The 23174-nt window shown below is 53.2% G+C and overlaps 1 protein-coding gene across 1 annotated transcript in view; it reads left to right on the forward strand.

Moving 5' to 3' along the window:
- Positions 201-23174, forward strand: part of NPC1L1 (NPC1 like intracellular cholesterol transporter 1) — a 30823-nt gene continuing 7849 nt past the window's right edge. Inside the window, exons 1-14 of the mRNA XM_005673340.3 lie at positions 201-474; positions 1414-2942; positions 5473-5573; positions 6263-6435; positions 6674-6802; positions 7445-7627; positions 8712-8826; positions 8971-9098; positions 10195-10332; positions 10603-10692; positions 21614-21804; positions 21995-22119; positions 22655-22781; positions 22927-22982. Coding sequence (XP_005673397.2) covers positions 421-474; positions 1414-2942; positions 5473-5573; positions 6263-6435; positions 6674-6802; positions 7445-7627; positions 8712-8826; positions 8971-9098; positions 10195-10332; positions 10603-10692; positions 21614-21804; positions 21995-22119; positions 22655-22781; positions 22927-22982 — 3139 coding nt within the window. The 5' untranslated portion in view covers positions 201-420. The remainder of the gene's footprint in view (positions 475-1413; positions 2943-5472; positions 5574-6262; positions 6436-6673; positions 6803-7444; positions 7628-8711; positions 8827-8970; positions 9099-10194; positions 10333-10602; positions 10693-21613; positions 21805-21994; positions 22120-22654; positions 22782-22926; positions 22983-23174) is intronic.

A 23174-nucleotide genomic window follows, 5' to 3' on the forward strand; every position in this document is an offset into this window, starting at 1 on the left:
GCTGGAAGTTGTTCAGGGGAGGGGGTGGTGCCCAGGTGTAACCACGTCTCCCACTTCTCCCAGGGCCTGGTACCTCCTGCAGCAGAAGTCACGTGGGGAGCTCACTGCAGGTCTCTGGCTGGCTCAGCCCTCTGGCCTTGGTTGCTTTGGGAAGAAGGTGAAGAGGAGACCCCGGGAGGCTCATCTGAGAGGGTGGGGCCAAAGGTGGATTATTAACCAGCTGGGAGCCCTGGCAGGTGCAGGGCCCGGCCCTATTGGTCCCCATCCCAGTCAGGTGATGGTAGGGAAGCTGCCTTCCACTGTGCCCTCAGTTTTAGCATATGCACGGCTGAAGTGAGCTCCGTGCCTTGCCAGGAGCCAGCCCTTGGCTGTCCCCAAGGCCAGGCTTCACTTGCCCTCTGACCCCTTCCCAGTGCCAGGATGGTGGAGGCCAGCCTGAAGGGCTGGCTGCTCTGGGCCCTGCTCCAGCACCTGGTGAGTCCCAGTGTCTGTGTCACACCGGGCGGGGGGCTGCTTGGCAACAGGGAGGGAGGGCCTGGGCTCTGGGGGGCAAGTTTCTAACTGATGAGGGATCCCAGGCTCCCAGAGGGGTCCTGAGCTGTCCAAGCCTCCAGGTCACGAGGTTAGATGGACACAAGGGTTGGGGAGGGGGCAGCTGGACTGAGCGTGACTGAGCGCCTCCCATCCCTGGGCTGCTGTGGATGTCCTGGCCTAAGGTGGCCGGTGGCAGCTTAAGCGAGGATCCAGTGCCGTGGTGCTGAGGGCGCGGGTTCAAGGGGAGAATCACCTCTTGAGAATTTAGCATCTAGGGTTGGGAGGAGGGCTGGGGGGCCGCTTGCCTCTCAAGTGTCTTGTTCATTGGCATGTCTGGGGAGGTGGGTGACGGCTTTCAGTCCCCAGCAGGTGAGGGCAGGGGAAACTGGCCTCTGGGTGTGGCCTGCAGCTTGGGCACAGTGGCGGCTGACTGCAATGGCAGTGGTGCCCCGTGAGCACAGGGCCTGCATCCTCTCGGCTTCTTAGAGTCAGCCCCCAACCCGTCAGGGGTCGTTGTTTTTCAGCAGGACCCTGCAGTGGCCTCCAGGGGTATCCTGGGTGACTCTCTTCACTCGTCCCCTCACCTTTTGGTGTGACCTTGTGAAATGCAAATCTCTCGAGTCCCCTCTCTTGTTGGTGACGCTGTCACTCGGGACGAAGGCCTGGCTGTACCCATCAGACACCGCCAGGAGCCCCACATGCTGCTTCAGCACCCCACCTCCTGCTGTGCTCTCCCTGGCATTGGGGAGCTGCCCAGCATCCATGCCTCTCTCACCCCCGCTCCGAGTTCTTCCCCACCCCTCCCTGACTGCCTGCTGCTCATCAGTTACCTGGAGAGGGTGGCCCGGGGGCCCATAGTGGCACTGCTCTGTTCCACAGGTCCAGAGTGAGCTGTACACGCCCATACACCAGCCTGGCGTCTGCGCTTTCTACGATGAGTGTGGGAGCAACCCAGAGCTGTCTGGAAGCCTGGCTTCACTCTCCAACGTGTCCTGCCTGGACAACTCGCCTGCCCGCCATGTCACGGGTGACCACCTGGCCCTCCTACAGAGCATCTGTCCCCGCCTCTACACCGGCCCCAACACCACCTATGCCTGTTGCTCCTCCAAGCAGCTGGTGTCTCTGGACACGAGCCTGCAGGTCACCAAGGCCCTGCTCACCCGCTGCCCCTCCTGCTCCAACAACTTCGTGAGCCTGCATTGCCACAACACCTGCAGCCCCAACCAGAGCCTCTTCATCAACGTGACTCGCGTGGCCGTGCGGGGGGATGGCCAGCTGCCGGCCGTGGTGGCCTACGAGGCCTTCTACCAGCGCAGCTTCGCCGAGCAGACCTACGAGTCCTGCAGCCGCGTGCGCATCCCCGCCGCCGCCACCCTGGCCGTGGGCTCCATGTGCGGCGTCTACGGCTCGGCCCTGTGCAACGCCCAGCGCTGGCTCAATTTCCAGGGGGACACGGGGAATGGCCTGGCACCTCTGGACATCACCTTCCACCTGTGGGAGCCTAGTCAGGCCGCAGGGAGCGTGATTCAGCCTCTGAACGGGGAGGTGGTGCCCTGCAACCAGTCCCAGGGGGACAGCGTGTCGGCCTGTTCCTGCCAGGACTGTGCCGCCTCCTGTCCCGTCATCGCCCAGCCCGAGGCCCTGGACCCCACCTTCCGCATGGGCAGGATGGCGGGGAGCCTGGCCCTCATCATCATCCTCTGCTCGGTCTTCGCCTTGCTCGCCCTCTTCCTCCTCCGGCCTCGCATGGCCTCGCGCTGCGGCAAGCGCGAGACGCCGGACCGCAAGGCGGGCATCGGCCTCGCCCACCGGCTCAGCCTCTCCACCTACAGCCTCCTTAGCAGGGGCTTCCAGTGCTGGGGCACCTGGGTGGCCTCGTGGCCGCTGACCGTCCTGGCGGTGTCCATCGTTGTGGTGGTGGCCATGGCAGGGGGCCTGGCCTTCACGGTACTGACCACAGACCCCGTGGACCTGTGGTCGGCCCCCAACAGCCAAGCCCGAGAGGAGAAGGCGTTCCACGACAAGTATTTCGGCCCCTTCTTCCGCACCAACCAGGTATTCTTGACAGCACCGAACCGGCCCAGCTATAGGTACGACTCGCTGCTGCTGGGGCCCAAGAACTTCAGCGGGATTCTGTCCTCCGACCTGCTGCTCGAGGTGCTGGAGCTGCAGGAGAAGCTGCGGCACCTGCAGGTGTGGTCGCCGGAGGAGCAGCGCAACATCTCTCTGCAGGACATCTGCTACGCCCCCCTCAACCCACACAACACCAGCCTCTCCGACTGCTGCGTCAACAGCCTCCTGCAGTACTTCCAGAACAATCGCACCCACCTGCTGCTCACGGCCAACCAGACGCTGTCCGGGCAGACCTCCCAGGTGGACTGGAGGGACCACTTTCTCTACTGCGCCAAGTGAGTCCTCTAGGCGCGGGCGCTCTGGGGCGGCCTGGGCCTCCTGAAGCCCAGGCCAAGTACACAGCCCCGCCAGGGGCGCCCCGAATCTCGAGGTGCCATTTCTCTGCATGATCCTTCTCGACACCCGCTCCCCACCCCCAGTGACGTGCACGCTCGCTCTGGCTGATGGGCACCTGACCATCACAGCAGCTTCCGCGCGGTCTTTCTGCAGAGCTCCCGACATAGTTAGCTGGGTTCATCCTTGAACTTTTTTTTTTTCTTTGTAGGGCTGCACCTTCATATGGAGGTTCCCAGAAACTGAGTGAGGCCAGGGATCCAAGCTGCGTCCTCAGGGATACCATGTGTGGTTCATTACTGCTGAGCCACAGCGGAAACTCTGATCCTTGCACTTTCTCGGTTTAAGGGTCACAGAGTGATCTGATGGCTCTGCTCACGGGCGTGTTTCGTTGTTTCCTTTTTCGCTTCTGTGCTGGGCTTTGGGCACAGGCCAGCAGGGCCACAGGTAGCCCACGAAGCAGGGGATGTGGCTGATTTCAGGTCTGGCTCGTCTGGGCGGGGCGCCTTGTGTAGACTGCAGTCACACACCCTCATGCTGTTTGGGACTTGGTCCCCGGCTGCGTCCACTTTGCTGTGATGCAAACAGGATGCTCTTGGGCCTTGTGGCCAAAAGTGAAGGTCTAAGGGCTGCTGAGCCTGACGGGGAGCAGGTAGGCAGGTAGCCTCTGAGAATCTCTGGGGTTGGAGTGGGCAAGGGTCCTCAAACTCCTGGTTCTAGGGCCCCTTCACACTCTGGCAAAAGACCAAGGACCCCAGAGAGCACAGGTTGTCTCTACTGACCTTTATCACACAAGAAAGCAAAATTGAGAAATGACAGAGTATTGACTAATTCTTTAAAAATAATAGTAATAAGCCCATTACATGCTGATACAAATAACATATTTTTTATGAAAGTAATTGTATTTCCTGTACAAAAAAATATCAGGAGTGATAAGAATAGCATTGTTTTGCATCTTTGCAAATCTCTCTAGGATCTTGCTTAGAAGATGATAGGAGTTCTCACGGTTGCTCAGTGGGTTAAGAACTGGACAGAGTGTCCATGAGGATGCAAGTTGGATCCCTAGTCCTGCTCAGTGGGTTAAAGATCCAGCGCTGCCATGAACTGTGGTGTAGGTCGCAGACGCGGCTTGGTTCTGGCCTTGCTGTAGCTGTGGTGTAGACCGGCAGCTGTAGCTCCAATTCAACCCCTATCCTGGGAACTTCCATATGCCACAGGTGCAGCCCTAAGAAGACAAAAAAAAAAAAAAAAAAGTCAGCTGCAGTATGGAAGCTGATGCCATGTCAGTGAACAGTCTGTCCTCCCCAGACTGCAGAGAGAAGGAGGGTAAAAACAGCAAATAACATCTTAGTGTTTTTAAGGAAATAGTCTTTTTTTTTTCCTTTTTAGTGCCACACCTGTGGCATATGGAAGTTCCCAGGATACGGGTCAAATCAGAGCTGCAGCTGGCAGCCTAAACCACAGGCACAACAACATGGACCCAAGCCACATCTGCGACCTACACCACAGCTCATGGCAATGCTGGATCCTTAACCCACTGAGCGGGGCCAGGGATCGAACCAGTGTTCTTCTGGACACTCGCCGGGTTCGTTACCGCTGAACACACTGGGAATTCCGTATGGAAACAGTTTCGACCTTGCAGGCCCTTGAAAGGATCTCCAAGGCTCCCGAGGCCCCCAGGCCACACTGAGAGCCACTGGATTAGATGAAAGAGCCAGGGCTCCCATCGCTCAGTTGAGCCAAGTGTGGGCCGCCTCCCAGAGTCTGTGCCTTGGCCCCCGGGCTGGCCTCAGAACTGGCAGGCCGGAGAGGAAGCTCTGGTCCCAGGTTTCCTGTGCTGGAGTTGGATTCGTTTTGATTTTAGATATTCTCAGAGACAGGGACACTGAGGCTCAGAGGGGTGTGGGGAGCTGCTCAAGGTCACCCGGCAAGCAGCACTTCCAGCCAGCTGGCGACAGACAGACACACTTGCTCACAATGGGGCTTCATCCAGGCACCCGTGATGGGCTCAGTAGACAGCATGGAGACAACTCACCCAGGGTCGCAGGATGGCAAACTGTCCACAGGAAAGAAGGGGTTCCAAACTTAGGGCCTGGAGGGTTCTGGGGTGGCAGGAGGAGGAGGAGGAGGCTGAGGGCGGCATGAGCCCTGCTCAGCTTCGTTGGTGGTTAGGGCCCAGGGGCTTGTGCCAGACTCCAGCCCCCACCCAGGGGGAGCGTGTGTGACGCTCGCCCACCTGCCCCACCAGGGAGGAGATGATGCCGGAGCCGGACGTTCAGGCTGGCGAGAGGGCAGAGTGCTCCGAGGCCTCGGCCAGGGGGCTCCTGTCCCCTCTGGGCTGGGCTGAGTGAGATTCTGTTGGGAAAAACATTCGAACCGCGGTCTCAGATGATGGCGCTGCGGGCCTGCGGCGGGGTGCCGGGGCTGTGGTGATGGACTGGGATCAGGAAATGCCCTTTTCTTTCCCACCAGCGCCCCACTCACCTTCAAAGATGGCACGGCCCTGGCCCTGAGCTGCATGGCTGACTACGGGGCCCCCGTCTTCCCTTTCCTCGCTGTCGGGGGCTACAAAGGTAGGCTGAGTGGCCCTGGGGGCCAATAAAGGGACTGTGGGCAGAAGTTCTGGGCAGGATGGTTCCTTCCGGCTGCCTGGGGATGGCCGGGCTGGTGGGGGCTGGCGGGGAGCTGGCAGGGGCCGCCGACCCGCCCGTCCCGCCTTCCTTCTCTGCCATCCTTCATCTGCTCCCAGCCCGGCTCAGATTCTCTGGCTGTGCGCCTGGACTCCCGTGCTTTGCCTTTGGCTGAGAGAGGGAAGTGGGGGCTTAGCATCAGACAATGATTTAGGGAGTTCCCGTCGTGGCTCAGCCGTTAAGGAACCTGACTGGCATCCATGAGGATGCAGGTTCAATCCCTGGCCTTGCTCCGTGGGTTAAGGATCTGGCGTTGCCGTGAGCTGTGGTGTAGGTCGCAGACGCGGCTCGGATACCGAGCTGCTGAGGCCCTGACGTAGGCCGGTGGCTACAGATCCAATTGGACCCCTAGCCTGGGAACCTCCATATGCTGCAGGTGCGGCCCTAAAAAAAGAGAGAAAGACCAAAAAAAAAAAAAAAAAAAAAAAAGGCAGTGACTTGGATGAGAAGGGTGGGGGGGTCAGGGAGAGGCAGGGCTGTGGCTGGAGCGGGAGGGGAAACAGGAGCGAGGCTGGAATGGTGGGGGGCGGGGAGCAGAGGTGTGGAGGGTAGCTCAGCGCTTGTCCTTCCAGGGAAGGATTTTTCTGAGGCAGAGGCTCTGATCGTGACCTTCTCCCTCAACAATTACCCTCCTGGGGACCCTCGGCTGGACCAGGCTAAGCTCTGGGAGAAAGCCTTCTTGGAGGAGATGCAAGCCTTCCAGCGTCGGATGGAAGGCGTGTTCCAGGTCACATTCATGGCAGAGGTAGGGGCTGCAGGGTCCCTGGCTCCGGGGCTGGGGGAGGAACAGTTCAGGTGGCTTTGCGTGGGGTCCTGTGTCCCCGTCCTGCCCTCACCCCTCCTGAGTGCGTCTGAGTCAGCGGGCACCTGTCCAGGAAGATGGGGGTGTTCCTGCAGCCTGGGGGGCTCACAGTGGGTCACACGCATAGTGCGCAGGGGCTGAGCTCTTGGGGCCGTGGGGCGGGGTGGGTGTGTGTCCACAGCGCTCCCTGGAGGATGAGATCAACAGCAGCACGTTCCAGGACCTGCCCATCTTCGCTGTCAGCTACATTGTCATTTTCCTGTACATCTCCCTGGCCCTGGGCACCTACTCCAGCTGGCGCCGAGTGCTGGTGAGAAGCGGGAGGGACACATCCAGGCGCCCGGACCCTTCCCAGCCTGCTTTCAGTTAGAGTGGTCCCCCCAAAGGGTGAGGCTTCTTGAAGCCTTCTGTTTCGAAAGGCCATTTGAAGTTTCATTCTGTTCCCTGACAACCCCTGCCCCCCCACCAGCTTGCGTAAATGCAAAGCTAATTTTTTTTTGTCTTTTTTAATGGCCGCACCTGTGGCATATGGAAGTTGCCAGGTTAGGGGTCAAATCAAAGCGGCAGCGGCCAGCCTACGCCACAGCCACAGCAATGCCAGATCTGAGCTGCATCTGCAAACTACGCTGCAGCTCATGGCAACTCCAGATCCTTAATCCACTGAGCGAGGCCAGGGATCGAACCTGCATCCTCGTGGACCTAGTCGGGTTCTTCACCTGCTGAGCCACAGCAGGAGCTCCACAAAGCTAGTATTTAAAGCGTCTTACAATGCAGGCTCAGGAAGAAGCAGCAGCCTCACGGGGGCCTGCCCTTGGGAGGACGGCTCTGGAGAGCAGCCCCAATGCAGACGCACAGAGCAAACCTGCCCACTGCCCACCGCCCCCGTCTAACTCAGAGCGGGGGCTCATCGAGCCTCCCCACAGCCAGGAGGCTGAGCCTGGTCCCATTGCAGGTGGACTCCAAGGCCACGCTGGGCCTGGGCGGGGTGGTCGTGGTGCTGGGAGCAGTCATGGCCTCCATGGGCTTCTTCGCCTACCTTGGTGTCCCCTCCTCTCTGGTGATCCTTCAAGTGGTGCCTTTCCTGGTGCTCGCCGTGGGGGCCGACAACATCTTCATCTTCGTTCTTGAGTACCAGGTAAGAGCGCAGGCGGTCTGCGTGCCCCCCACTGCCCCTCCATGCCCGGGCGCAGCCTTGCAGGGTTTGCTGGGCGTCTTGCAGCCTCTTCCTACACACTTACGTCCACGGGTACAATTCCAGTAGGAAACAGGGCTTCGTGTTTATTTATCTTTTGCCTAAAGGCATTCATACCACGTGTGTCCCTGAACTTGCCCTCCGTCCGTGCCGCATGCTGTCCGCTAGGAGTGTCACATGGCACATACGTTACCATGTTCAGGCTCATGCTGCCCGCAGCACAGCAGATCCATAAATAGAGAGATGAGGTGTTGGGGCGAGGAATGGTTTGGACTTTCTTAGGAAAGCCAGCAGGCTTGGCAGATGGTAGACTAGTGTCCCAAAGAACCGTCTTAGAATTCTGGCTTCTTTTACACTAAAAGGGGAGGGGGGTGTGGCTGGTTGTTGCAAACTTCTTGGTGCCAGAATCTTTCATTCTTGCAGCTGTCCACGTGGCTCTGGTCCTCTGCTCCCGTAAACCTCCAACAAGGCAAATGTTATACTCTGTTCTGCAACTTTTTATCTCTATATGGGTAGCCAAGTGCTACACCTTTGAAGGTCGGAGCCTTGAGAATGGGCTCTCCTGTATATTTCAGGCTCTAGGCAATATTTTTTTACGAAAGGGGCAGCTCCGGCCTGACTAAGCACAGGCCACAAAGCACAAAGTTTAAAGAAAAAGGAATAGGTTTAATATGGAGTCGGGTTTGTTCTCTTCTGCTACACATAGAGCCGCTTCTGTCTTTGCGCTGTTAAGGAGCATTCAGAAGGACAAGTTAGAGTCCATTTGAGCCTCCCCTGTTGGTGAACATTTAGGGTTCCAATGATGCATCAGAGTAAGGATGCTATGGACACCCCCAAATAGGATGTGGCAGAGAACGGCGTGAGCCGGGTCTGCTCCCAACTGGGGAAGATGGTTCCTCTGGTCCTACGTGGTCTCCAGGCGATGGCTGTGCCCAGGGAAGTGAGGGCACATGCCAGCTCCCTGCTGGCCTGTGAAGGATAGAGCCCTTGGCCAAGTATTGACTCTGTCCCCGCCATTCCCACGCAGAGGCTGCCTCGAAACCCTGGGGAGCAACGAGAGGCCCACATCGGCCGAGCCCTGGGCAGAGTGGCCCCGAGCATGCTGCTCTGCAGCCTCTCCGAGGCCATCTGCTTCTTCCTAGGTGAGCCTGGGCAGCCCCCTCTAGGCAGTGGGAGTTCTTGGAGGCAGTGGGCGCGGGCAGCCCCCTTTCCCTCTGTGCCCATCTGAGCAGGCCCCAGGCCCTGAGACTCACCCCTACCTTGCCCCCCCCCGCCCCCGCAACCAGGAGCCCTGACCCCCATGCCGGCAGTGCGGACCTTTGCCCTGATCTCTGGCCTGGCGGTGCTTCTCGACTTCCTGCTGCAGATGTCGGCCTTCGTGGCCCTGCTCTCCCTGGACAGCAGGAGGCAGGAGGTAGGGGCGGTGGTGGGATGAAGGGACTCACCTTTGGCCCCCATCTTGGCCAAGGATGGGATGGCTTCATTTTGCAGAGAAGGCTCCGAGAGTGGGCTTGGGTGCAGAAACAACTGGAAAGTTTGAGCCATGTGGTCCTCAAGCTCCCAACAGAAGAGTCATTTTCAGAGTTCCATCGTAGCTCAGCAGAAATGAGCTAACATCTGTGAGGATGCAGGTTTGATCCCTGGACTCGCTCAGTGGGTTAAGAATCCAGCGTTGCCACCAGCTATGGTGTAGTCTGCAGATGTGGCTCGGATCTGGCGTTGCTGTGGCTGTGCTGTAGATTGGCAGCTGTAGCTCCGATTTGAGACCCCTTGCCTGGGAACTTCCATATGTGGCAGGTGTAGCCCTAAAAAAAAAAAAAAATTTTTTCTTTTGGTAATTTGGAGGAATATGATCAAACCTCCTAAAGTACACAAGGTCATGAACTAAAATATAAATGAGAGGGAGGTTAAGAACCTGATTGCAGGAGTTCCCATTGTGGCTCAGTGGAAGTGAATCTGACTTGTATCTATTAGGACTCAGGTTAGATCCCTGGCCTCACTTAGTGAGTTAAGGATCTGGCATTGCTGTGGCTGTGGTGTAGGCCGGTGGCTATAGCTCCTATTCAACCCCTAGCCTGGGAACCTCCATGTGCTGAGGGTGTGTCCCTAAAAAGACAAAAGACAAAAAAAAAGACTCTTACTGCAGCAGCCCAGATTGCTTGAGAGGCAAGGGTTTGATCCTGGCCTGGTGCATTGGGTTAAGGATCTGACATCATTGCAGCTGAGGCTCGGTTTCGATCCCTGGTCCAGGAATTTCCATATGCCATGGATGTAGCCAAAAAAATAAAAATAGAGTATAAACAAGAAACTGATAGGGAGAGCTATTATTTCTGTTATGGTGTAAAGTTCTAAGGTATTTTGTCAAGGTAAAAAATAAAGAAACAGCACCCTGGCGTGCCCCCACGGTGTGGTGCTGGCGCGGGCCACCTGCAGAAGATGGCGCTCGCGTGGGAGGGAGCCCATCTCCACGGTCTGTTTTGGGACCGTCTTGAGTGTCTGCCTGCCTCCAGGCCTCCCGGCTGGACTTCTGCTGCTGCAAAACGCCCCGGGATGTGCCCCCGCCTAGCCAGGCCGAGGGGCTCCTGCTCCTATGCTTCCGCAAGTTCTACGCCCCGTTCCTGCTGCACTGGTTCACCCGCGTGGTCGTGGTGAGTGGGGTCGGAGGGGCAGCTGGGGGACCCTGCACCATCTGGGGGCGGGTCCAGACAGTGCCCAGGGCAGGAGGGTCTGCTCAGCCTTGACCTTTGCTCTGCTTGTCCTGAGAGGGGCCTCGGGCTTGCCCAGGTCCAGGAGCTGAGGTGTAGGGGGCAGCTGAGGTCAAGGCTGCCCCATTCCAGAATGGTCCCACGAGACCCCGACCAGACCCAGACTGGGGAGCTGCTGTGCGGGAGTCTCTCACTCGGGGCTCCCCTCCCCAGATGCTGCTCTTCCTGGCCCTGTTCGGAGCGAGTCTCTACCTCATGTGCTTCATCACCGTGGGGCTGGACCAGGAGCTGGCCCTGCCCAAGGTGAGCGGGTCCTGGGGCCTCTGGCGAGTGCCCCCTCTCTCTCGCTGCCCTCAGTCCTCTGGGATGTGGGAGGGTCAGCAGCCCAGGCCGGGGGTGGGGTGGGGTGGCATGACCAGGGGCTTGGTGGGGGTGCAGGACCACTCACCACGTGGAGCTGGGAAGAGGAGCCCATCCTGCTCAGAAAGCTCGGGAGCTCAGCACCAGCCCCCGGCGGCATCCAAGGTGTGGGCCATGGCAGATGACCGTCCAGGCAGAAGGGACCGACCCCTCAGTGAGCACCTGCCTTGCGCTAGGCACGCCACATCCTCAGGCCTGGGCTCCGCAGCCGTCCTTGTCACTGTACCGTCCTTTGAAAGATGGCAAGGGTTGGGGGCCCCGGGGGGGGAACGACTTCTCTGGCTCGAGGGTTCTGAGTGGGTCCTGGGCGGAGGAGAGTTTTGAGGGGCATCCAAGCACAAGGGGGGTTTGCAGGGGCAGGCAGCAAGGGTGACAGCACTGAGCCGTGGGGGGCTGGGGAGCACCAAGGCGCATTTCCTGGGTGTGGGAGTGACTGTGGGGGGTGGCGAGGAGTAGGCGTTGGACCCCAGAGGCTGGGGGTCGGGCGTGAGGGAGGCTGCTGACCACCAGGCTGGGGCCAGCAGGCCTGTGGGGTTGACAGGGCTCACACTTGGGAGAGGCCAGGGACCCGCGGCTTGTCTGGATGTGCGAGCAGAGGGGGCGCGGGCTGGTGGCTGGGGTAAGAAAGTCTGCGCCCAGGCTCCGGGGCGAGAGAGAGCATCGTGGGGGCTCTGGCCTCCAGGACCACTCTGAGATGATGACGTGGGTCTGGGTGCTGGCAGGAGCCCCAGAACAGGCAGCCGGGGTGGCCGCTGGTAGGTGGTGCTGGCCTTGGAAGCAAGATGAAGCAGGAGGAGAAGAGACAGCTAGGACGGCAGCTTGGAGCCACCGCAGGGAACCAGAGGAGGCAGCAAAGCCAGAAAGGGTCCCGAATGACCTGGCCCTGGGGGCGGCTCACGGGGCTGAGGAGAAGCAGGTCCCCCGTCCCCCCAGAACAGGTACTGGGGGCCCTCTGGGGGGCCAAGCCAACAAGCAAGAAGGAAGGCAGTGATGAGGTCTAAGGCCCAGCTCAGGTTCTCTTTGTGCCCTTTGCTTATTTGGGGGGGTTGGGGGGAGATTCGTTTGTTTCTTATGACTTTATCACATTTTTTTCAATCATTTTTCTGGTAAAATACACGTAACAAAATTTGCCATTTGAACCATTTTTAAGTGGCCGTAGGTACATCTCCGTTGCTGTGCTACCCTCACCGCCATCCATCTCCACGGCTCTTTCATCCCGCGAAGCTGACCCTCTGTCCCTATTCAACCCTAACTCCCACTCCTCCCCCCAGCCCCCGGCACGCGTCTTCTGCTTTCTGTCTCTGAACTTGGCCACTCTCGGTATGTCATGTAAGTGGAATCAGAGGTTAGTCGTCCTTTTGTAATGGGCTTATTTCACTTAGCATAATGTCCTCAAGGTTTGGTCACGTTATAACTTGTGTCACAATTACCTTCTTCAAGGCCGAATAATATTCATATACATCTATATGAATGCATCTATATCACCGTTCCCTTAATCATTTGTCTGTCGACGGACAATGGTTTGCTTCCATGTTTAGCGGTTGTAAAATAATGTTGCTGTGAACAGGGTTTACAAATATCTGAGACCCTGCTTTCAATTCTTTTGTTGTTGTTGTTGTTGTTGTTATGGATGTATTTGGCCATGACTGCGGCTTGTGGAAGTTCCTCGGCCAGAGATCGAATCTGCCCCCACGGCAGTGACCCAGGCCAGATCCTTAACCTGCTGTGCCACAGAGAACTCCCTGTTTCTTTCTTTCTTCTTTTTACTTTTATTTTAGGGCCGCACCCATGGCATATGGAAATTCCCAGGCTAGGGGTGGAATTGGAACTGCGGGTGCCGGCTTACACCAGAGCCACAGCAATGCCAGATCTGAACCGCATCTGCAACCTACACCACAGCTCACGGCAACGCCAGATCCTTAACCCAGTGAGTGAGGCCAGGGATCGAACCCTGCAACCTCATGGTTCCTAGTTGGATTCATTTCCACTGCACCACGGCAAGAACTCCAACAGGTTTTTTTTTTGTCTTTTTGCTATTTCTTGGGCCCCCCCTGTGGCATATGGAGGTTCCCAGGCTAGGGGTCGAATCGGAGCTGTAGCCACCGGCCTACGCCAGAGCCACAGCAACGCGGGATCCAAGCCGCGTCTGCAACCTACACCGCAGCTCACGGCAATGCCGGATCGTTAACCCACTGAGCAAGGGCAGGGACCGAACCCGCAACCTCATGGTTCCTAGTCGGATTCGTTAACCACTGCGCCACGACGGGAACTCCTCCAACAGGTTTTTAATTTTCATAAAGTCTAATTGGCCTATTTTTCTTTTTGTTAACTGTGCCTTTGGTGTCATATTCAAGAAGAAATCATTACAATATCCCATGCCTTGAAGCTTTTTTTCCTTTGTGTTCTTCTAAGAGTTGTATAGTTTTAACTCTAAAGTTTAGGTTTTTGATCCATTTGGGGTCAATTTTTATATAATTATGTATATTTCTGAACACCCAACATCATTCTTTTGCATGTAGATATCCAGTTTTCCCGACACCATTTGCTGGGGGAATGGTCTTGGCTCCCTTGTCAAAAGTCATCTGACCTTATATGTCAGGGTTTATTTCTGGGTTCCTGATCTCTCCTCTTGGTCCATGTGCCTGTCTTTACGCCCATACCATACCGTTTTCATTGCTATAATCTTTGTGGTAAATTTTGAAATCAGGAAATGTGAGTGCTTCAACTTGTTCTTTGTCAAGATTATTTAGTTTTTTGAGGTCCCTCGAGATTTCAGAATGGGCTTTAGGACAGATTTTTCTATTTATGCAAAAAAAAATCAGTTGGGATTGTGATGGAAATTTCGCTGAATCCGTAGATTGCTTTGGGTGCCACTGACATCTTAACAACATTAAGTCTTCCAACCCATCAACACTGGGTATCTTTCAATTTATTTGTGGCTTTAATTTCTTTCAGCAGTGTTTTTTATCATGTTCGGTGTATAAATCTCTCACCTTCTTGGTGAAGTTAATTCCTAGGTATTTTATGATGCTGTAGTAAATGGAATTGTTTTCTTAATTTCCTGTTTGGATTACTCATTGCTCTTGTATAGAAATCAACTAACTTTTATGTGTTGATTTTGTAACATGTGAATTGCTGAATTTGTTTACCAGTTTAATAGGATTTTTGGTGGGATTATATATGTATATACACTACTTATATGTATAGATATAAATTCAAGTATTTTATGAACAGAGATTACCTCTTCCTTTTCAGTTTAGATGCTTTTAATTTCTTCTTCCTGCCTAAATGCTCTTACTATAACTTCCCGTATTGTGTTGAACAGAAGAGGTGAAAGCAGGCATCCTTATCTTGTTCTCAATTTTATTTTATTTTACTTTTAGGGCCACGTCTGTGGCATATGGAGGGTCCCAGGCTAGGGGTCGAATTTGAGCTGTAGCTACTGGCCTGCATACCATAGGCACGGCAGCGCAGGATCCAAGCCCTGTCTGCGACCCACTGGATGCTTAACCCACTGAGTGAAGCCAGGGATGGAAGTTTCATCCTCATAGATACTAGTTGGGTTCGTTACCTCTGAGCCACGACGGGAACTCCCTGTTCTTAGTTTTAGAGGAAATGCTTTATCTTTCACCATTGACTATGATATTAGCTGTGGAATTTTCATACATGGCTTTTATCATGTTGTAGAGGAAATTTCCTGTATTCCTGCTTTTCTGAGTTTTTTTTTTTTTTAAATCATGAAAGGATTTTGTCAAGTATTTTTTTCTGTATCAGTTGAGATGATCATGTAATTTTCTCCCCATTCTACTAATTCTACTAAAATTAACCTTTTCCATAAGTTTTGCTATGTTGTTTTTACTTTCATTCATCTCGGAGTATTTTCAAAATTTCCTCTGTGATTTGTGCTTTGACCCAGTGGTTGTGTAAGAGTGTGATTTATAATTTCTACAAGTTTGTAAATTTTTCTGTTTTGCTTCTGTTACTGATTCCTTCATCCAGTCGTGGTCAGAGAATATACATTGTATGATATCTATCTTTAAACATGTTGAGACATAATATGCAACTAAACATGTGGTTTATTCTGGAGGATGCTCCTTGAATTTGAGAGAAATGTGTGTTTTGCTGTTGTCGGGCAGTGTCTGTATATGTCTGTTAGATCTAGTTTTTTTATTGTGTTGTTCATGTCCTCTCTTTTCTTAAGTGTCTTCCGTCTGGGTATCCAATCCATTATTGAGAGCAGAGTACTGAATTCTCCGATTGTTATTGTAGAACTTTCTAGTTCTTGCTTCAATTCTGTCACGTTTTGCTTCATAGATTTTGATGGTCATTCCTTGTGTACCTGTTTATGCACACTCCTGCTACATTGCCTCGTTCACTAATATATAATGTTCTTCTTTGCCTTTTTACCTTTTTTTTAATTTAAAGTCTATTTTACCTGATAGCCAACTCCCTTTTGGTTACTATTTACATGGAATATCTTTTTCCATACTTTCACTTTCAACCTGTGGGTGTCTTTGGATCTCAAGTGAGTCCCTTATAGACATCATATAGCTGGATCATTCATATGTTTTAAATTAACCATTTTTATTTTATTTTATTTTTTGGCTGCACCTATAGCGTGCAGAAGTTTCCAGGCAAGGGATTGAACCCTCGCCACAGTGGTGACTTGAACTGCAGCGATGACACCAGATCTTTAACTGCTAGGCCACCAGGGAACTCCTGGGTCATATTTTTTTAAATCCATTCTGTCAATCTCTGACTTCTTTTGGAGACAGTTATCTATTTACACTTAAAGTAATTACTGATAAAGAGAGCCTTACTTTTGATTATGCTATTTGTTTTCTATGTGCCTTACGGCTTTTTTGTCTCTCATTTCCTGTATTATTGACTTTCTTTTTTTTTGCTTTTTAGGGCTGTACCCACGGCATAGGGAGGTTCCCAGGCTAGGGGGCCACAGCTGCCCACCTACGCCATAGGCGCAGCAACACAGGATCCAAGCTGCAGCTGGGACCTACACCACAGCTCACAGCAATGCCAGATCCTTAACCCATGGAGCGAGGCCAGGGATCGAACCTGCAACCTCATGGTTCCTAGTTGGATTCGTTTCTGCTGCGCCATGACAGGAACTTCTGTTGATGTCTTTTATCTTCAGTTGATTTTCATTAGGAAAATTTTAAAATTGTCTTATCATTTCCTTTTGTGTATATTCTATGGCTATTTTCTTTGTAGTTACCAGAGGATTATGAAATATCCTAAAGTTATTACGCTCTAATTTGAATTCATGCTAGTTTAACATGAAACACATACAAAATGCCATGTATAGCTCCATTCTGTCTCCTTTCATTTATTTAAAATTTTTTTCTTTTGTTTTTCATTAAATATTTTTTTCTTTTGTCTTTTCCGTTATTATTGTCACAAAATTAGATCTTTATGCGTGTGTATCCAAAAGCATAGACTAGGTGTTCCCTAGTGGCTCAGCGGGTTAAGGATCTGGCATTGTCACTGCTGTGGTTCTGGTTTCTACTGTGGTGTGGGCTTGATTCCTGGCCCGGGAACTTCTGCATGCCATAGACATGGGCAAAAAAACCTCCCCTCAAACCAAAACAACCCCCCCAAAAAAACACAGGCTAATAATTTTTTAGATATTAGTCTCCTAAGTAATGTAAAAATTAAACAGTGGAGTTACAAACCAAAAAAAAAAAAACTAGCTTAAAAAAAATCAAACAGGAGTTCCTCGTCATGACACAGCAGAAACAAATCCGACTAGGAACCATGAGGTCGCAGGTTTGATCCCTGGCCTCGCTCCGTGGGTGAAGGATCTGGTGTTGCTGTGAGCTGTGGTGTAGGTTTCAGACGCAGCCTGGATCCTGTGTTGCTGTGGCTGTGGCTTAGGTGGGCAGCTGCAGCTCCAAATGGCCCCCTAGCCTGGGAACCTCCATATGCCGCGGGTGTGGCCCTAAAAAGAAAAATAAATAAATAAATAAAATCAAACACAGCTAAATAATCTGCACCCAGGCGAGAAACTCAGGAAAGCTGACTCACTCCTAAAGCTAGCTTTTATCATCTTCCGTGTATTTACTGTTGCTACGGCTCACTGTTTCCCCATATGGCTTTGAGGTTCGCACCTGCATCCTTTCATTTCAACTTTAGCATTTCTTGCAGGGCAGGTCTTGAGGCAACAGACTCCTTCAGCATTTGATTATCTGGGACTCTCTCATTTCTCCCTCATTTTTGAGGGACAGTTTTTGCCAGAAATAGGACTTTTGGTTGACAGTTTTGCCCTTGAGCATTTTTTTTTTTTTTTGTCTTTTTGCCTTTTCTAGGGCCACTCCCGCGGCATATGGAGGTTCCCAGGCTAGGGGTCGAATCGGAGCTGTAGCCGTCGGCCTACACCAGGGCCACAGCAACGCAGGATCCGAGCCGCGCCTGCAACCCACACCATAGCTCACGGCAACGCCGGATCCTTAACCCACTGAGCGAGGCCAAGGATGGAACCCGCAACCTCATGGTTCCTAGTCGGATTCGTTAACCACTGCGCCACGATGGGAACCCCTGCCCTTTGGCATTTTGAATACACAAAGCCACCTCCTTCCGGCCTCCAAGGTTTCTGCTAAAACTATGCGGACAACTTTACTGAGGATCCTGTATGTGACAAGGGTCTCCTCTCGCTGCTTTCACAGTTCTCTCTTTGCCTTTGTCTTTCAGTAGCTCAGTTGCAATGTGCCTTGGTGTGGGTCCCTTTGCGTTTGTCTTACTTGGAGTGTGTTAAGCTTCTTGGAGGTTTATGGTCATATCTTTCATCCACCTTGTGAAATTTTGGGGCCGTATTTCCACAATAGTATCTCTTCCTTCTTTTTCTCTTTCTGAGGTTCCCTTGATGGACATGTGGGCCTGTTGGATGATGTCCTATAGTCCCTTAGGCTCTGCGCATTTTCCTCTCTTCTTTTTTCTTTTTGTTCCTTATTTGATAATTTCAATTGTTCTAGCTTCATGTTTGGTAATTCTTCTTCTGCTGACTACTCAAGTGTGCTTTTGAATCCTAATAGAGAATTATTCATTTAATTGTTGTACTTTTCAGCTCAGAATTTCTTTTTGCTTCTGTTTTAAGTTTTCTCTTTATTGATTGTTCCATTTTGATCATACCTGCTTTCTTAACTTTGTCCATATCTTATTTGAGCACGTTGAGCTTCTCTAAGACAGTTGTTTTAAAGTCACTGTCTGGTCTTTCTCAGAGTCAACTCTGTTCACTAATTTTTTCTCCCAGGTATGGCCCATACCTTTCTGTTTCTTTGTATGTTTTATTATTTTGTTTTTGTTGGCTGAAAAAAATGGACATTTGAGTAATTGCTCTGAATAATCCCAGAGTTTCAAACCTTGCCTTCCCTGGGGTTGGTTGGTTTGTTTATTTTAATTTTATTGTTGCTGGTATCTCTGTCCTGGAGATCAGCCTGAAGTCTTTACAAACCTTGTCTTTCTATTCCTTTCCTTTCTTTTATCTCTTCTTTTCAAAACATTTTATGGCCACACTTGCAGCAAATGGAGTTCTCGGGTCAGGGATCAGATCCAAGCCAGAGTCATGACCTGTGTTGCAGCTTCGGCAATGCTGGATCCTGCAACCCTCTGTGCTTGGGCCAGGGGTCGAATCTGCACCTCTGCAAAGACTTGAGCCACTGCAGTTGGATTCTTAACTCACTGTGCCCTGGTGCGAACTCCTTTACAGGTCTTTTCTGAGCCTGTGGCTCTCTAGGCATGTGTGGTGATTGTCAAATTCCTATTTCTTAAATGTCTGACTCACAAAAGGAGAAAAAGGAACTATCAAGGAGAAAAATGATAAATCAGACACTTGCCCTTTAGCTATCTTGGAAGTCACTTCAGCTTGAGATGGTGGAGGTTACAGTGGTAGCCTGACTCTTGTGCCTGGATTTTACTGAAATTGGAAGCGGCAAAGAGTGATTTTTGATCACTCAATATTTAAGAACACGGATCCTTGATATTTAAGGGATGGAGTCCTTATAGCCCCCCCAGATCCTGCAAGCTGTGTGCACACTGTTCCTGGGATGTATGCATGGCTGCCTGCCATAGGATAAGGGGTGGGTAGCCTGTTCCAGGCAAAGAGCTGAAATTGATAGAATTCACCGCAATTTACCATCCCAGAACCTTTCTCTGGAAACTTCAAGTCCTCAATAGACCCCAGAGCTCCAAAACCGTTCCATCGGTCAGCTTCTGCCAGTGCAGTTTTCGTCTAGGGGGGAGAGGGACTCCTGGTGTCACCCTGAGATTTGACGTTTAGGCCGTGAAGATGCCTGGCGCCGGGTCTCGAGGGTGTGCACACACAGATGTGTACATGTGCACGTCAGCGTGCGCTGTGCTTACGGGCTGTGCCGAACTGGGGATGATAGAAAGGGGTAAAATTGTGTGTGTGCATGTTTGAGTGTGTGCGTATCAGAGAGTGTGTTGCTGCGGCGTGGCTTGGGGTGCTCTGTGCGTGTACCTCCCTGAGCGTGTTCTCTGCACAGACCTGTGATGATACCTGGACGTGTGTACCTTGGAGGGTGTGCCTCTGAGGGCACACTTCCTACCATGCATGTCTGTAGTGGGGCTGCACATGTAACTCCCTGAGGACACACCTCCTACCTCTGGGGGGGTGTACCTCTGTGCGTGTGTGTACCTCTGTGTGTGTGTGTACCTCTGTATGTGTGTGTACTTCTCTGTGTGGGTACCTCTGTATGTATGTATACCTCTGTGTGTGGGTGTGTACTTCTGTGTGTGTGTACCTCTGTGGGTGTGTGAACCTCTGTGTGTGTGGGTGTGTACTTCTGTGCGTATGTATACCTCTGTGTGTGTGTACCTGTGTGTGTACCTCTGTGTGTGGGTGTGTACCTCTGTGTGTGGGTGTGTACTTCTGTGTGTGTGTACCTCTGTGTGTGTGGGTGTGTACCTCTGTGCGTATGTATACCTCTGTGTGTACCTCTGAGTGTGTGTGTACCTCTGTGAGGGTGTACCTCTGTGTGTGTGTGTGTACCTCTGTGTGTGTGTACCTGTGTGAGGGTACCTCTGTGTGTATACCTCTGTGTGTGTGTGTACCTGTGTGTGTGTGTGTACCTGTGTGTGTGTGTACCTGTGTGTGTGTGTGTACCTCTGTGTGTGTGTGTGTACCTCTGTGTGTGTGTACCTCTGTGCGTGTGTGTACCTCTGTGTGTGTGTACCTCTGTGTGTGTGTATACCTGTGTGTGTGTGTGTACCTGTGTGTGTGTGTACCTCTGTGCGTGTGTGTACCTCTGTGTGTGTGTGTGTACCTCTGTGTGTGTGTACCTGTGTGTGTCTGTACCTCTGTGCGTGTGTGTACCTGTGTGTGTGTGTACCTCTGTGTGTGTGTGTACCTGTGTGTGTACGTACCTGTGTGTGTGTGTGTACCTCTGAGTGTGTGTGTACCTGCGTGTGTGTGTACCTGTGTGTGTGTGTGTGTACCTCTGTGCGTGTGTGTACCTCTGTGTGTGTGTGTACCTCTGTATGTGTGTGTACTTCTCTGTGTGGGTACCTCTGTATGTATGTATACCTCTGTGTGTGGGTGTGTACTTCTGTGTGTGTGTACCTCTGTGGGTGTGTGAACCTCTGTGTGTGTGGGTGTGTACTTCTGTGCGTATGTATACCTCTGTGTGTGTGTACCTGTGTGTGTACCTCTGTGTGTGGGTGTGTACCTCTGTGTGTGGGTGTGTACTTCTGTGTGTGTGTACCTCTGTGTGTGTGGGTGTGTACCTCTGTGCGTATGTATACCTCTGTGTGTACCTCTGAGTGTGTGTGTACCTCTGTGAGGGTGTACCTCTGTGTGTGTGTGTGTACCTCTGTGTGTGTGTACCTGTGTGAGGGTACCTCTGTGTGTATACCTCTGTGTGTGTGTGTACCTGTGTGTGTGTGTGTACCTGTGTGTGTGTGTACCTGTGTGTGTGTGTGTACCTCTGTGTGTGTGTGTACCTCTGTGTGTGTGTACCTCTGTGCGTGTGTGTACCTCTGTGTGTGTGTACCTCTGTGTGTGTGTATACCTGTGTGTGTGTGTGTACCTGTGTGTGTGTGTACCTCTGTGCGTGTGTGTACCTCTGTGTGTGTGTGTGTACCTCTGTGTGTGTGTACCTGTGTGTGTCTGTACCTCTGTGCGTGTGTGTACCTGTGTGTGTGTGTACCTCTGTGTGTGTGTGTACCTGTGTGTGTACGTACCTGTGTGTGTGTGTGTACCTCTGAGTGTGTGTGTACCTGCGTGTGTGTGTACCTGTGTGTGTGTGTGTGTACCTCTGTGCGTGTGTACCTGTGTGTGTGTGTGTACCTGTGTGTGTACCTCTGTGTGTGTGTGTACCTCTGTGTGTGTGTACCTGTGTGCGTGTGTGTACCTGTGTGTGTGTGTGTGTACCTCTGTGTGTGTGTACCTGTTTGTGTGTGTGTACCTGTGTGCGTGTGTGTACCTCTGTGTGTGTGTGTACCTGTGTGTGTGTGTGTACCTCTGAGTGTGTGTGTACCTGTGTGTGTGTGTACCTGTGTGTGTGTGTACCTGTGTGTGTGTGTGTACCTGTGTGTGTGTACCTCTGTGTGTGTGTGTACCTGTGTGTGTGTGTGTACCTGTGTGTGTACCTCTGAGTGTGTGTGTACCTGTGTGTGTGTGTGTACCTGTGTGTGTGTGTACCTGTGTGTGTGTGTGTGTGTGTACCTCTGAGTGTGTGTGTACCTCTGGGAGGGTGTACCTCTTGAGCACGAGCGGGAGCAAGACTCTCGGGCTATGTCTGGCCCTGGCCTCATTGACTGCCCTCTGTTCCAGGACTCATACCTGCTCGACTATTTCCTCTTTCTGAACCGCTACTTTGAGGTGGGGCCCCCGGTCTACTTTGTCACCACTGGGGGCTACAACTTCACCAGTGAGGAAGGTATCAATGCCATCTGCTCCAGCGCAGGCTGCAACAACTTCTCCCTAACCCAGAAGATCCAATATGCCACCGAGTTCCCTGACCAGTGAGTGTCCCTGCCCACCCCTCTGTCTCCCACCCTGGCCCCCTGCTTCCTGCCTCCCTGCCCCTGCCCTGCTGCCCACCTGGTGCCATGTGCCTGGGGAGGCCCGGTGTGGGGGTTGGCCCACGGGAAGGACCTGCCGTCCCCTGCCTGTCTGGCCCGGTCCCCTGACCTCCTCTCCCCGGATTCTCAGGTCTTACTTGGCCATCCCTGCCTCCTCCTGGGTGGACGACTTCATTGACTGGCTGTCTTCATCTTCCTGCTGCCGCCTTTACATCTCTGGCCCCAATAAAGATGAATTCTGCCCCTCGACCGTCAGTGAGTATGGGGTCCCTGGGGATTCAGGGCCTATCACGGCTTGGGGAAACTGAGGCGAGGGAAAGAGAGGGCCGATGCAGGGTCTCTTAGCCCCTCCCGTCCACTACACCCATATGTGTGGATGCCCAGCTGGCCAGCAGGCAATCACACCCTCATGCACTTCCTGAGCTGTGCCCATGCCCGCTGGGCACACTGGTGGTTATGTGCCGTGGGAGCCGGAGTGGTAGCTGGAGTGGGTGTGGGGCCCTGCCCCCGAGCAGCTGCGCTTGCAGGTGGATACGAGAGGCCCCATAGCAGGGGTTTCTCTGCCCCAAACTGCCCTTCCTCCCTTGCACGTGGGCAACGGCAGTTTCCATAACCGAGAGGGGAACTCCTTCCTTCGTTAGGGGCAAATGCCATCCCTCTAGAGCCTGCAGGCCTGCTGCGGCAGGGGGCACACGTGGGGGTCGTGATGGGAGGTGAGCACAAGCGGGGCCGGGCATGGGCTGTCTGGCTCTGGGGGTGCTGCTGCCTGGAGCCCCGGCTCTATTTGCAGGCTCCCTGGCCTGCTTGAAGACCTGCATCAGCTTCACGACAGGGACCGTCCGGCCGACTGTGGAGCAGTTCCACCGGTATCTTCCCTGGTTTCTGAACGACATGCCCAACATCAAATGTCCCAAAGGGTAGGTGGGGTGGGGGGTCTGCTGGGGAGGATGGCGAGTGGACGCCCGAGGGGGGAGCACGGAAGGGCAGGAGGCAGGGCGGGGCCTCCGGGCACACAGCGGGGGCCGCTCCTTGGCTAAGCCTGCTCTGGTCTTCTCCCTGCAGCGGCCTGGGGGCGTACAGCACCTCCGTGAATTTGGGCCCAGATGGCCAGGTGTTAGGTAAGCATGGCCTTGGCTGTGGGCAAAGACCAGAATGAGCTGCTCCGGGGACCCCACGAGTCCCAGGGAGCAGCTTCTCAATCTCGAATCTTCCCTCCTTCCTTCCTCGTGGGGGGCTTCTCACCGCCCTGGCCCTGGGTCCTCACATTACCCAGCTCCTCATCCTCAGACTTCACCCCAGGTTGGCCCTTC

The sequence above is a fragment of the Sus scrofa genome, chromosome 18 (assembly GCF_000003025.6).
Source record: "Sus scrofa isolate TJ Tabasco breed Duroc chromosome 18, Sscrofa11.1, whole genome shotgun sequence".
Lineage (NCBI taxonomy): Eukaryota > Metazoa > Chordata > Mammalia > Artiodactyla > Suidae > Sus > Sus scrofa.